The sequence below is a fragment of the Pipistrellus hanaki genome (assembly GCF_964339955.1).
Source record: "Pipistrellus hanaki genome assembly, chromosome: 1".
NCBI classification, from domain to species: domain Eukaryota; kingdom Metazoa; phylum Chordata; class Mammalia; order Chiroptera; family Vespertilionidae; genus Pipistrellus; species Pipistrellus hanaki.
The window spans coordinates 163,286,426-163,302,612 of NC_140503.1; the positions used below are offsets into that span (position 1 = coordinate 163,286,426).

At 36.5% G+C, this 16,187-nt stretch overlaps 1 protein-coding gene across 1 annotated transcript in view; it reads right to left on the bottom strand.

The window, feature by feature from the left end:
* CFAP299 (cilia and flagella associated protein 299) overlaps nt 1–16,187 on the bottom strand; it is a 511,892-nt gene that overhangs the window by 478,587 nt on the left and 17,118 nt on the right. Inside the window, exon 2 of the mRNA XM_084883088.1 lies at nt 13,940–14,070. Coding sequence (XP_084739214.1) covers nt 13,940–14,070 — 131 coding nt within the window. The remainder of the gene's footprint in view (nt 1–13,939; nt 14,071–16,187) is intronic.

The following is a 16,187-nucleotide window of genomic DNA, read 5'->3' on the forward strand; positions in this document are numbered from 1 at the left end:
TGAATGTCTCACCAGAGCAGAACCAAGTAGATATACAAAACAGCACAAGAGCAATGTCAAATTCTGAGACAAAATATATGTCTTCTTGTATTCTATTGAGGGAAAGAAAACCGGGAAAAACAATAATTTGGATGAACAGAAGAACAACAGCAACATTCATGATAGTTAATAATAACTTAAGACAATAGCTCAACATATTTGCTTAATAAGTAGTAAAAAAATAAATTCTGGTAGATACAATTAGGTAATTGGATAGGGTTTTACATGGAAGGGATAAAATTTCCTATTCATCCTACAGGGTAAAAATTAAATACTGTCTTAAAAAAGTATTGTTACTTTTTATGTAAAACTTGGTATTATCGTTATAAAATATTGATGGTGATATAGTTCACTCTGCCATACTAAGTTGGCTCTCAGTACATGACTTCTTAGAGGAAAATGTATCTCAGATCTGATGGGGCTCAGGATACATGATCTCAAAATATGGGGCATATTGAATATTTTAAGCAAGAACAAGAGCGTCATTCTCATCTCTTCCCTACTCATTCTTCTTCCCTGAAACAGGATAGGGAAGGACCCATCCCCATACCCAGAGGAAGGAAGCATCCTTTTCTCTGAAGACAAAAGGACACGAAGAAGAATCTGCATGAACAGGTCTTGCTAAGTTTTCCCCAGGTTACAAACATTGCCTCATATTCCTTAACCTCTTATATTCCTCCATGACGGTGTAATCCTCATAAATGTAGCATAAAGAACTTGGGTCTGTTTCATTGTGTCTTTATTTCCTCATGAAGGCTCCTGTGTCATGTAAAATGTATATTAAGTAAATCTATATCCTTTCTTTTTGTGAATCTGTGTTTCAGTTTAATTTTCAAACCCAGTCAGGGTCCCTGAGAGGGCTGAGGAAAAGTTTTCCTCCCCTTCAGCTCTGAGTGCTTCTGGTCAGTGGTTTTGTTGTTCCAGGTGGACATGATAAACTATTTAATGTAAATATTTTCCTCTTTGCATTATCTTCCCAAATCTGGCATGGATTTTGGTCACTAACCGTAATCTCGGTTTCATTGTGTTTCTACAACCTTTACTTGTCCTTCTCTCCACCTTATAAAATTTTATTGCCATAAGGTATTCATATTCCCTTTGTAAACCTCCTCAAATTCTTTTGTAGAAATGTAGATTTCAATAGTTGATAGAGGAAGGAATGGAAAGGGGAAAAGGTAGGAGGAAGGAGATGTTTTTGAAGCTATGCATGTTCTGGCAGTATGTTATTAGAGAATGAAGAAAATTGATATTGAGCAATCAGGTAAGACATTACAATAAACCAAGTCAATCAGAAGAAAAACTGGACTAGCAATGTAGCAGAGTGAAAAATGTATAAATGAAAGACCAAGTATTAGCAAAAGAATCAACAGAAATCTACTGTTAATTGCCTTTTAGAATTGCTCATCAAGCAGATTTGAAGATATTCTAAAATATAAGCTTATAAAATAAAGGGGGAAAATTATCACCTGCATATAAAATTTTTTTAAATGGTATTTTTATATAGGGAGCACATCTATAAGAGAAAAATAATGAGATCTTTTTGGGGAGTATGTTATAAATGGTTTGACAACTTAATATTTAAAAAAAAAAATTGACATGGAACTAAAAGCCCAGGGGAGAAGTCAGGGTTAGAGATCCAACTTGGGATGACTGCAAATATAGAAGTATTTGAGATGTGAAAACAGTGGAATGCAAAAAAAGATGGGGAAAAAACAAACCCACCTGTCCTTTGGGAGAGATCCAAGTTAATAAGAAAAAGGAAGAAAATACAGCAAAGACAGTAGACAATAGCAAACATAGAAGAAAAATGAGAGGTTACAAGGCAATAAAAGTCAAAAGAAGGGAATATTTCAAGACATAAATTATCTGTGATTGCTATCAAAGACATCAGCACAGGTAAAATAAGTCAGGTGAATCAGAGAAGAGATCCTTGATTCTGACTACAACATGGTTATGAATGACTATTAAATCAATCAACAAAATTTAGGCCAAAACTAAATTAAGAGGGGGAAAAAAAGGAAAAAACAGGATTTAAATCATAATCTAAAGAAAATGGATTAAAGAAAGTTTTAAACATGTAAATTTTATTTGCCTTTTGATTAATCTTTAGCTAAACTATCATCAATATTCAATTTTATTTAAATAGTTTTCTCCTTGACTCTTTTCAGATTTACTTATTTATTTATTTTAGTTAATCCTCACCCAAGGATATTTTCCCCATTGATTTTTACAGAGTGCAAAGGAGGGAGGGAGGAAGAGAGGAAGAGAGAGAGAGAGAGAGAGAGAGAGAGAGAGAGAGAGAGAGAGAGAGCAATGTGAGAGAGAAACATCAGTTGGTTGCCTCCCACACACATCCTGACTAGGGTGAGGATCGAGCTTACAGTCGAGTTACTGCCCTTGACTGGAATCAAACCCACAACCCTTCATTGTACAGGCCAACTCTCTAATCACAGAGACGAGCTGACTAGGACTAACCAGATGTATTTGAAGCTCAGAGGCTAACGTCTATAACTAAAAGTGGCAATGGTAATAATATGTTAAATTAAAAAAAAAATCATCTCAACAATGTGTCCATTTACTCTCTCAGTTAGAATTAACTGTGAGTATTAATAAAAGAATACATATAAGTAATCAACAGAAGAATAATATATAGTTGACCCTTTAGGAACAGCCAGTTTAGGGGTACAAATACCCCACACAGTCTTAAATCTGTGTATAACTTTTGACCCTCCAAAACCTTAATTACTTATAGCCTATTAAGGACTGGAAGCCTGAGCGATAATATAAATAGTTGATAACACATATTTTATATATTATATGTATTATATACTGTATTCTTACAATAAAGTATGCTAAAGAAAAGCAAGTGTTATTAAGAAAAATCATACTGAAGAGAAAACATACTCTATTTATTGAAAAAACTAGAGGCCCAGTGCACAGATTTATCTACCAGTGGGGTTCCTCAGCTTGGCCTATGGCTCTCTGACATCCCCTGAGGTGTCCTGTATTGTAAGAGGGTGCAGGCCAGGCCAAGGGACCCCACAATTGGGGCCAGGGAGGGACTGTGGGAAGGCTCCAGGATGTGTCCAGCCCATCTTGCCCAGTCCCGTTCAGCTGGACCCTACCAGCAAGGGATCCTACCAGTTGGAGTGTCTGCCCCCTGATGGTCAGTGTGCATCATAGCTATTGGTCAAATGGTCAAATGGTCACTTAGGCTTTTATATATATAGATATCCACATACAAGTGGATCTGCTCAGTTCAAACTTATGTTATTCAAGGGTTGACTGTATATTTGTTGATAGGTGGATAATACAATAGATGATAGATAGATAGATAGATAGATAGATGACAGATAATGATGACCCTCAAAAATATCAGTACCATTTAATTACTTGTTAGTTGGAGAAGAAGAGTGAGAAAGGAATAGAGGAAGAAGAAAGGAGAAAGAAAGGAAGGAAGAAAAAAATTCAGTGTGTACTTTCAGTTATGTTATAATATTCAACTAGTAAATATTTACCAATGAGCAGTTAACAATATATAATTTGTAGACTCAGTGAGTGTAACTGAATAAATATTTTTATTTGGTCACACCCTTAAGTACATGAAAGAATAGCTCCATCCATGGATTTTATTTGGAAAATGTTGCATTTGAAATGTTTCTCAAAAATTTTTACACAAATATTTATTTAGAAGAATTATAATTCTAATAAACATGAAACAAAATCAAGTACATCATAAAAAATAGAAAATAACTTATAAAGAGAAAATTTCAGCTTACATTATTCATACTTATTTAATTAGATACAGAAATTTAAGAGATTGGAAAATACTGCTCTTAAAATTAGTAAGCTAAATAAACTGTACATTATATGCATTGAGTAGCAGGCCATCACTTGTAGTACTTACTGCCTATAAATCAAAGAGATAGAAATAATTCATCTTTCTAGATGAAAGCATAAAAGATGATCATCTTGATTAAGCTAAAGAAACAGGAAATGGAAACTGTCAGAACAAAGACTAAGCCAACCAACATTGAATTGCAGTCCTATGGCAGATACAAAGATGAGCTGCTGCTGAGAAAAGAGCTAGAGTATGGAGAGAAAGGATGCCCTCTCCCACTACAAAGGCACATATGTGCAGGGTTTGCTGACAGTTGAAGAAAGATCTGACACCTGAATTCTATACCCAGCAAAAATATTTTTCAAAAATAAAAGCAAAAATACTTTTGTCAACAAATAAGTGAGAAAATTCATTACTAAAGGACCTGCACTATAAAAAAAAAAATCAAAAAAGTATTCAGTTAGAAGAACTGTACTCCCAAATAGAAAATTTAATCTACACAAAGAAATGAAGAATGCTAAAAATGAGAAAATAGCGTTTCCTCAAAACACTAAAAATGGAACTCCCATTTGACACAGTGATTCCATTTCTAGGAGTATATTCCAAGAAACTAGAAACACCAATCAGAAAGGATATATGCACCCCTATGTTCACAGCAGCATAACTTACCATAGCTAAGATTTGGAAACAGCCTAAGTGCCCATCAGCGATGAATGGATTAAAAAACTGTGGTGCATCTACACAAAGGAATACTTAGCTGCAGTAAAAAAGGAATTCTTACCATTTGCAATAGCATGGATGAAACTGGAGTTCCAGTCAGATAAATATCACATGTTCTCACTCATTTATGGAATATAATGAACAACATAAACTGATAAACAAAAACAGATCCAGGGACATAGAAGTATTGATCAGATTGTCAAACCTCAGAAGGAAAGTAGGGGTAGGTGAGGAAAAGGGGGAAAGAACAACCAAAGGACTTATATGCATGCAGGTAAGCCTAACCAATAGACAAAGACAACAGGGGGGTGAGGGCATGGGCAGCAGAGTAGGGGGACAATAAGGGAATAAGACCACATATGTAATACCTTAATCAATAAAGAAAATTTTTAAAATGTAAAAGAATATATTTTTATTTGGAATCACTTGTAAAGATGAATATCTTAAGTGAAATATTAGCACTAATTTTAGAATTTGTAACATACTTTGAAATAAATGTATGTCATGAATAGAACAAAATGGAAAGAGTGAGTGGAGCTAGGGTAAAATGCTTAAACACTATCTGAAAAGGTTATATTATTATAAAGTACACTATTCTAAGCTAAAGAGAAAATATTACAAACTTGAGCAAACACTAATTTTTTTAAATAGCAATCACTAAAAATAGTTTAAAGAAGTATAAATAAATCATGAAGATAAAATGGAATCATTCTAAAAAGAAAACTAAACTTAAAGGAAGGCAGGAAAAAGCCAATTTAGACAAATAGAAAATAGATAGCAAGATGGTAGATTTAAATCACATATATACTTGGTGGAGAAAGGCAAAGGGGGAATGGTCTCAACAATAGGAAATCATTTAGCACTAGCCAGTTTGGCTCAGTGGATGGAGCATTGGCCTGCAGACTGGGGGGTCCGGGTTCAATTCCAGCCAAGGGTACATGCCTGGGTTGTGGGCTCGATCCCCCTAGGGGGCATGCAGGAGGCAGCCAATCAATGATTCTGTCTCATCATTGATGTTTCTATCTCTCCCTCTCCCTTCCTCTATGAAATCAATAAAGAAATATTTTTTTTAAATTCATGTATACATATATATATATATATATATATATATATATATCCTATCTAATAAAAGAGTAATATGCAAATTAACCATCAATCCACTACATCCACAAACCACACCCATCGTTCACGCCCACCAGCCAATCAGAGAAAGTATGCAAATAAACCCAATCAAGATGGCTTACAGCCACAGAGAGCAGGAGGGAGGCTTGGGTTTCTCAGGCAATGGAGGAAGCCAAGCTTTCCATCTGCCCTTGCCGGCCTAAGCCTCCACTCAAGGCTACAAAGTTTGAATTATAGAAGGTAAACAAATCCAAACAGAAATGGTGGCAGCCACAGTGCTGGAAAGAGTTGGGGGCTAGGGTTGCCCCTGGCAATGGAGAAAGCAAAGTTTTCTGCACACCCTGGCCGGCCCAGGCCTCCACTCCAGGCTACAAAGTTTCAATTGTAGAAGATAAATAAATTTCAGATACCAGGGCCTCCGCTTGGGTCACCAGGGGGCATGGCTGGCCTGCAAACCATCACAGGCCCCTTGCTCATGCTGCCCCATGCCCCAAGGGAACCCTCATCCTGATCAGAGACACCCTTCAGGGCAAACCAGCTGGCCCCCATCCATGCACCAGGCCTCTATCCTATCTAATAAAAGAGTAACATGCAGATTGACCATCACTCCAACACATAAGATGGCTGCCCCATGTGGACACAAGATGGCCACCACAAGATGGCCATCAGGGGAGGACAGTTGGGAGGTACAGGTCTTCAAAGGAGGGCAGTTGAGAGGGACCAGGCCTGCAAGGGAGGGTAGTTGGGGGCGATCAATCCTGAAGGGGATAGCAGTTAAGGATGACCAGGCCGGCAGAGGAGGGAAGTTGGGGGTAAACAGGCTGAATAGGGGAGCAGTTAGACATCAATCAGGCTGGCATGGGAGTGGTTAGGGGGTGATCAGGCTGGCAGGCAGAAGCGGTTAGGGGCAATCAGAAAGGCAAGCAGGCAAGCTGTTGGAGCCAGCCGTCCAGGATTGTGAGAGAGATATCCAACTGCCTTTTTAGGCCTGAATTTCATGCACCAGGCCCCTCTAGTGTGTGTGTGTGTGTGTGTGTGTGTGTGTGTGTGTGTGTGTGTGTGTGTGTATATATATATATATATATATATATATATATATATATATATATAAATGACTGAACAACCAAATGACCAAATGACTTTAAGTGGTCTCTATGATGTACAGTGACCACCAGGGGGCAGACAGTCGATGCTGGAACTGCCCCCTGGTGGTCAGTATGCTCCCACAGATGCAGGGCTTACAGCTGGCTGCCATAGCCTGGAGACCACAGTGGAGCAGCAGCAAGCCTACCCAGCGGCACCAGGCTCAGGAGAGCCAGGAAAACAAGATTAAATATATGCTGTCTATAAAGAAGTACAACATAAATATATGAATACAAGTAAGCTAAAAGTAAAATGATTAAAAGTATACCATGCAAATACTACTTAAAAGTTCAAGTAACTATCTGAATAACAAAAGAAGTAAACTTCTGAAAAATGAATTATTACCAGGAATAAAAGAGGATGTTAAATAAATGATAAAATTTAAAAATAAGTGATAAAGGGGTCAATTCTTCAAGAAGCTATAAATTATAAAGCTTATGTATTTAACATTAGAGTATCAAATGCATGAAGCAAAAGTAGATAAACTGAAAAGATATACAGAAAATTAATTATATTGGAGTTGGCAACACTCATCTATACAAAATCAGTAAAGATAAAGAAAGCCCAAAAACACTAATTGACTTTTTTAGATTATTTCACCTAAAATAGCAGAATACACATTCATTTTAATTGCACTTAGAACATCCACCAACATAGACCATAAACTGGAATAAAAATACAGATCTCAACAAATGTCAAAAGAATGAAATCATATAGAATATATTCTCATTTCATAAAATGAATTTCACTAGAAATCAATATCAAAAAGATACTTTAAAAATCTATAATATTTGGGAGTTAACCCCTTCAAAATAATGTATGGATCACAAAGAAAATTTTTAAATATTTTTAATTGAGTACAAAGCAAACATCAAAATTTCTGAAATCACCTAAAACAGTACTGAGAGAGAAACATACCACATTAAAAGTTTATAGTAGAAAAGAAGAAATGTCTAAAGTCAATATCTAAGGTTCTACTTTAAGACACACACACAAAAAAAAAAACAAAAAAAAAAAAAAACTAAGAACAAATGCAATCTGAAGGAAATAAAAGTTAAGAGCAGAAATCAGTGAAGCAGAAAACAGAAAAATACTATAGAAAAATCATTAAGTTCCAAAGATGGTTTTTGAAAAGATCAATAAAATTACTAAATCTTATATAGTTAGATTAAGATCAATTTACTACTATAAAGAAGGGAATATTCTTTTGGATTCTACATATATTTAAATGATATAACAAAATATTATTAATTTATTATGCCTATGTTTTATAAACAATTAAATGAACAAATTCTTTGAAAGATACAAACTATAAAAGCTCATTCAGAAAGAAAAAAAATAAGTTGAATTTCCCTATTGTTAAGGAATTAAATTTGTAGTTAACAACCTTCTCACTGGTTGAAAACTCCAGGATTAGAAGGTTTCACTGGTAACCTCTACCAAACAATTAAGGAAAAATAATATTAACTCAACACAAATACTTTTAGAATGTTTGAAAGATCAATTAAAACTTCACAAAGCATTTTATGAGACCAAAATCACCCTTATATGAAATGAGAAAAAGACATTGCAAGCAAAGAACACTGAAGACAAATACACTTCATAAAAATGGAAGCAAATATCTTGAAGAAAATATTGGCAAATTAAATCCACATACATATAGATATATCTATCTATCATCTATCTATCTATCTTTCTATCTATCTATGGAATTTGAGTTTATCCCAGGAATGCAAGGCTAATACAAAAATATATATTTAAAAAAATTAAAAAATCTAAACTTCAAAACATTTTTAAAAAGAGAAACAAAGTTGAAGGACTCCTATTACCTATTTTTAAAACCTAATAACAATGTGTTTTTCACAAAATGACAGACCCATAGATCAATGGAATAGAATAGAAAATCCATAAGAAACAGACCCACACATATATGGAAAATTGGTTACTGACAAAAGTACTTCAAAATCCAATGGAGAAAAGACGGTCTTTCAACAAATAAATGTCAACAACTGGAAATCCAAATTTAAAATAAAAATCTTTCATTCTTACCTTGCAAAATACACAAAATATAATTAAAATGAATTATATATCTAAATATAAAACCTAAAACTCTAAAAGTCTTAGAAGAAAATAAAAAGAAAAATTATATGTGATCTTGGAATATTCAAAAAATTCTTATAATACACACACAAAACTGAATGATAAAGAAAAATTGATAATATAATTTCATCATAATTATAATTTTCTACTATTTGAAATATAGTGTTAAAAATATTTTTGAAAATAACACTGCACAGAGAGGAATAAAATATTTGCAAAATGTGTATTGGGCAAAGAACTTGTAATTAGAATATACAAAGAGCACTTCCTATCTAATAAAGAGAGGATATGCTAATTGACTATCATGCCCTCACAAGATAGCAGCACCCACCGCCACAAGATGGCAGTGTCCAGTCCTTTCAGCCCCACCACATCCAGCCTCAGTCCCCCAGTCCCCTCAGCCCCACAGGGGAAGGCAGCTGGGGGCAATCAGGCCAGCAAGGAAGCAGTTAGGCATTAATCAGGCCACCGGGGGAGTGGTTAGGGGGCTATCAGGCAAGCAGGCAGGAGAGTGGTTAGGAGCCAGAAGTCCCAGATTGTGAGAGGGATGGCCAACTGCTGGTTTAAGCCCAATCCCACTGGGGTCCCAGATTGAAGAGGGTGCAGGCTAGGTACCCCCCATGCATAAACTTCATGCACCAGGCCTCTAGTATAATCAATAAGAAGACATTTCACCAAAGAAGAGATAGATGATGGTAAACTAGAGACCCAGTGAACAGATTTGTGCAGCTGTGGGGTCCTTTGGCCTGGCCTGTGGGAATTGAGCCAAAACTGGCTCTCTGATATCCCTCAAGGGGTTCCAGATTGTGAGAGGGTGTGGTTCTTGGGTGACGCACCCCAGAATTGGGCCCCCTACCTCTCTGGTTCCGGATTTGTCATCTGAGAACTGCAGCTGCCAAGTTACCACAGCTCAGCAGCTCCTACATTGAGCATTTTCCCCTGGTGGTCAGTGCGCATCATAGCTACTGGTCGGAGTGTCTGCCTCCTCATGGTCATTATACGTCATAGCTACCAGTCGGACAGTTGAACAGTTGGATGGTTCCTTAGGCTTTTATATACATAAAAGGATGCTAAGCATCCTCAGTCAGTAGGGAACTACATTGTCTTGACAAAAGTATCAGCAGCTAAACTACTCCCATCTCTTTTTTCCACCTTTATAGCCTCTGCCTTGTGGCTACTACACCCAGCTGGCAGAAACCTCAGTGGAGGAGAGATGAGAGATGAGGTTTGCATCATAGTGAAAACAGAGATGGTTAGAAAGCAAAGGTTAAGGGAATAGGAGAATGAAGAACCTGGCCACCACCACCAACAACCACCGAGTAACTGGAACTGAGTGGCTTCTAGCAGGCTCAGAGACAAAAGCTTCAGCAAGGGAACCGGTGCAAATTAAAACAGGGAGAATGATTTGTGAGAGAAGTATCATAGAATTGAGGCAAAATGGATGTGTCTGTCTTCATACTCCTTTCTGTCTGATTTACTCTTACTTATTCTTAAAGAGTAAATTTAACAGGCATGCCTTATGGCAAGCCCTCTCTGCTCTTCACAGCCCCCCAAAATCCTGATATAGTACTACTTCAGGGGGCCACCACAGCATCTATGAAAACATCTATTATTTTCTGTTGGAATTGCCTTTTTATTGAGATGTAATTCATCTGCCATAAAATTCAAACTTTTTAAGGTCTACAATGGTTCCTAGAATATTTACAAAGTTGTAAAATCATCATTAATATCTAATTCCAGAACATTTTATCATCCCCAAAATAATCTCCATATCTTGTAGCAGTCATTCTCTGTTCACTCTTCCCTCAAACCACAAATCCACTTTCTGTCTATGGAAATTTACTTATTCTGGACATTTTACATAAAAGGAACTATATAATACATAGCCTTTTTGTCTAGCTTCCTTTGCTTAGTCTAATGTGTTCAAGGTTATTCATGTTGTAGCATGTAACAGTAATTCACTGCTTTTTAAAAATATATTTTTTATTGATTTCAAAGAGGAAGGGAGAAAGATAGAAACACCAACGATGAGAGAGAATCATTGATTGGCTGCCTCCTGCATGCTCTCTACTGGGAACCAGGTCGGCAACTTAGGCATGTGCCTTTGGCCAGAATCAAACCCGGGACCCTTCAGTCCATAGGCTGACACTCTATCCACGGGCAATAATCCACTGCTTTTTATAGCTGAATACTACTTCATTGGATCTATATACCACATTTTTAAATCCATCCATCAGTTGGTACTTATATTGTTTCACTTCATGGCCACTATGAATAATGTTACTATGATCATGGGTGTATACGTTTTTAAGTGAATCTTATGTTTTCAGTTCCCTTGCGTACATACCTAAGAGAACAATTTCGGGGACACGTGGCAATTCTATTGTCTAACTTTTTGAAGAACTGTCAAACTGTTTTTTCGTTTTATATTCCACCAGCAATGTAACTTTCATTTATCTAACCCTCAAATTTCTTGAGAGTAGGACTTAAGTCGTATGCGAGAGTATCCCCAGCACCTAACATGGTGCGTAATGCAGTATGGTTGTCTAAGAGTATTTGTGAAGTGAATTACTAAATAGGCCAGGATAATTTTTCTTTGCCTTATGCCTTCTTCTAGAAAAGTAATTATCAAAATACCCCTTCTTCATATCTCTAACTTTCATCTATCCAAACTCTTTCCTCTATCAAACTATTATAAGTAATGACATACTCTTAGGTGTCAGCACTTCATGAAATGGGTGCTCCCTGGTTGCTAGAACAGATGTGATCTAGTTGAGGCTGCTCCCTACACATTAGAGAAGTTAATGTAAGATAATCCAACAGCAGCATCAAGTATTTCCAAGTTGGTACCGGTTGGTAAGCAGTCATACGTTCCAGCATATTTTCAAAGTGATCCTCTAGCCGCGCAGGGGTCTTCAAACTACGGCCCACGGGCCACATGCGGCCGCAGAGGAGTCTGATCCGGCCCGCCAGGTTTTTTGGGCAGTGAGCGCAGCCGAGGTGTTACAGTAGGAATTAGTAGTTCATATAGTCCGGCCCTCCAGCTCTCTGAGGGACCGTGATCTGGCCCCCACTTTAAAAAGTTTGAGGACCCCTGCTAGCGAATACAGGCACAGGACGTGTGTGGCTCTAGAACATACTCTACTGGCCCGGCTGCCAATAACATACAATAGATCTGGCAGGGAAGGGAACAAAGTGACTCCCACATGGGGCAAGAGGAAACATATGGAGCCCACCCATTACAGAGGCAGGCTGAGAAGATCTGCAGATGAAAGGGCCTTCCAATTCTAGCAGCTCTGGGTGGGGATTAATCTCCCATGACTGGCACTTAAGTCCTCTAATGACTTCCAGCTCTGGCCAGTTAAAGAGTCTATTGCATAAACATCCACTTTGATCCTCAAACACAAAATGGACATGTACATGGATGAAATTTACACTTTAAACATGACAAAACTCATCTTGATATGAAATACATCTCTAATAAAATATGAATATACACTAATTCCTCATAGAATCTCAGAAATATCTTCTTCCCCTGACTAATAAGCATTTATTGATATTTATAGAAGACTTCCTTGATGTTTTATGTCAGACACATTACATTATACACATGCACTTTGCATCATTTCAATTTTGTAAGGATAAAAGCTGAGTCTAATGCTGTGGAATAAATTATTGAAGCTTTAAATAAATTACCTGTGATAAGTAGAATACCCCCCTCCAAGGATGCCCATGAATCCTCAGAACCTGTTAATATGTTACATTACGTGGCAATGGAGAGTTGCAGTTGTAATGAAAGTCACAGACTTGAAAATAGGGAGACCATCCTAGATTATCTAGACAGACCCTGAGTGATCACATGAACTCTTACGAGGAGAGATTTTTCTCTGGCTGGAGTCAGGAAAGATGTTGCAGAGGGGAAGTCAGAGAGACTTGAAGGGCGAGGAGATATGACCCATTCTCGATGGTGGAGGACCACGGGGAAAGCATAAGAAGGAATGGGCAGCTTGTAGGAGCATAAACCAATGCCCAAATGACAGCTGACAAGGAAATTGGATCCCAATCCTATACTCACAAGGAGCTAAATTTGACCAGCCACCTGAATGAGTGTGGCAACAGACTCATTCTCAGAGCCTTCAGGCAAGAACTCTGTCTAGCCAGAATCAGGATTTCAACCTTGATATATTGAGCAGAGAACCCATCTGAACTACTATACTTTGTATTCTGACCTACAGAGCTATGAATAAATAAATACAGTTGTGTTCTTTTAAGCTACTATTTGTAATAGTGTGCTATGGCAGCAATAACATTTAATATATTACCAAATATCAGTATATTAAATTTCAATATTCTATGGTTCTGAACTACAATAACCACTAGACAATCAATTAAAACTGTACATTCCCAGAACCAATTTATATTCCACTACCAAATGCTATTTTTTATAATAAATAAATGGATGATTACTACTCATAATTACTAAATATTTCCTAAAATCTTATCTAGGAACAAATACCTACTTCTAAGTAATTATCCTCTCCAACATTTACAACTTTAGCATTCATTTTTAAAAGGAAATACATAATACTTTGTCAAGTCTTTATAAAATTGTTTTACCAGTTCCGTACAGTTCACTTTAGGTGTGCCTCTCTTTCATAATACATTCACTATATTTTATTAGACTCATGTTTTATATAACCATATCTTAGTCACAGTAACAAAAGCCAGTGATCATTAATAGAGTTGAATAAATCAATGTTTACAAAAATGTGAGCACATAATGATGCCAAATCTCTACAGGTCTCAGAAGTACAACGAATTCTAAGGCAAAAGTCACTCATAACACACTTTAGGATATTTCAACTTTGACCGGCCACAACTAGTGCTTTCAAATTACAACAATGACAACAAAATGAGTTCTTCCAAGGGATCTACATTTACTATAAAATCTAGATTTGGAACATGGACACTTACTTTTTCTGAGTTCGCTCAGCCAGCCTTGCAATCTCAATAGCTGCCTTCCTGGATTCAAAATCTTCCCTTTTCACCACCTCTCCGGTCCCTCGGTAGCCCAGCTCCACCAGCTGGCGGGCCAGGCCTTCATCCTAAAGAGAACACCAATTGTTAGATTAGTGGAAGAACTAGACATCTTATTTTACCCAGGGCATACTGACTGTTTTAAATAAAATATCAAATGCATCACTTCAAAATTACATAAGATCTATTAGATATGAAAAATTAGAATTCTAACAATACTATACTTTTATAAACATCTGATGTGTCATCCCTTTCCCACAGATGGAAAATGAAAAATAAATCCATCCCTAAAATTTCTCAAAGGGATTAGAAGATAAAAGTCTGTTGTGTTTTTAATCAATTTATGAGAACAGCTGTAGATAATTAATAGAGAATCTTTAAAACAATAAAATTAGAGACAATAGTAGTCATACAAGAGAGACTTAAAAAACAAACAATCGCACAGAAACAGAATTGGGTTGCTTTCAGAAAATTCAACATTTCAGAGACTTCCTTGAAGTAAATTAACTGATGACACAGGGCATTAGGACTTCAAACACAAAATAAAGAGCAGATGAATTTCCTATTTAAGTAAAAAGATATTGTTTCCATATAATGTTGGCACCAATAAAAACAGAAAAGTAGAAACACAAGATGACCACAAAAGGCTTCAAATTGAAAAAAAAAAAAAAATTTCCCACAATACATTGGGCCTTTATATTTTACTTTGAGAATTATCTCACACAAATTTGTCACTTGCATAGCATATTAAAACATATTGTTTCCCATAAGTTGAAGAAGTGTCACTTTATCTGAAGTTACTAGTATAAAGACTAAAGTAGCCCTGGCTGTGTGGTTCAGTTGGTGGGAGTTGGAAATGAACCCTTCAATGCATAGGTCCCTTTCTTTGGTTATGGCACATACCCAGGTTGTGGGCTTCAATCCCCAGGATTCTCAGTCGATCCCTGGTCCAGGCAGAGACAACTGATCGATGTTTCTCTCCTTTTCTCTCTCTATCCCTTTTTCGTCCCCCTTCCCCTTCCCCTTCTTCTTTCGCAAAAACCAGTAAAAACATATCCTTGGATAAGGATTTAAAAATCAAAAAGATTAAAGTATTATATAAAATTATGTATAGTGTAATAATAGTCCTTATATGATCATCTTAATTAAATATAAAATACCTGAAATATAGTAAAAACAGGATATTTATCATTGTTAAAGATCCTTAGTTAACACATCATTGTTTAATGTAAGAACTCTGAAATAGGATTAAGTTAAAAAGTATAACATGCATGGTTAGTAATCTATTCAACCCATAATGGCTATTTTAAAGTTCAAATTATTAGAGCAAAACAAAAAATATATATACTATCAACCTAGAAAGCTTGCTACCTTTCTTTGCTAACCATTAAAAGCAAATACTGCACTCTGTGCAGTAATGTGGATACATTTGCCAAGCTAATATAATGCAAAGCACCAGACCTTGTCCAGGCTGTTTGCCTTCTTTCTGACTTGTTCCCCTGCTTTCCATACTTGCCTTCTCTTAACCCCGTCTATGTGAACCACAAAACTGGGCAAATGTCTCCACCTAGTGGAATTCATATTTAATAGAAGAAGCAATTAAATATGAATGCCACAATACAAAATTTTGATGATTTGTGTGCAAATATTCTTAAATATATTACTAAAAGTGAGCTTTTGGGAAGAACTCAGCTCTGTGAGACTCTGAAGGTCTTCTAGCAGAATAGAAATAGCTTGTGGTTAATACAGTACTTTATATAGCAAAGACCATTTGAAAGTTGCTGTATTAATTTTGTGGGTGGTGAATTATGCATTTCTGGGTGCTTTACATGGGCCACACAAAATTATTTGGGTAGTTCTGCACTTATCTCCACTAATGTATATTGCAACAAATGGTGTGATCTACTTAGAAAACAAGTAGAGTTGAAGTTGGTTGCCTCACTTAATTGTCCTAACTGGTAGAATCATGAGTCATCTCTCCAGTTTAAACGCTTAACTATCTTTAAAGAAATTGAGAAATAAAATATTTTTATTGATTTACATACTTAGCATTTCTGGGACATTTTATTACTTTGTGTAGATCCAGGTCTCCTATGATAAATGATTTCCCTCCCACCTAAAAATCTTTGTTTAAGCCGAAACCGGGTTAGCTCAATGGATAGAGCATCGGCTTGGGGACTGAAGG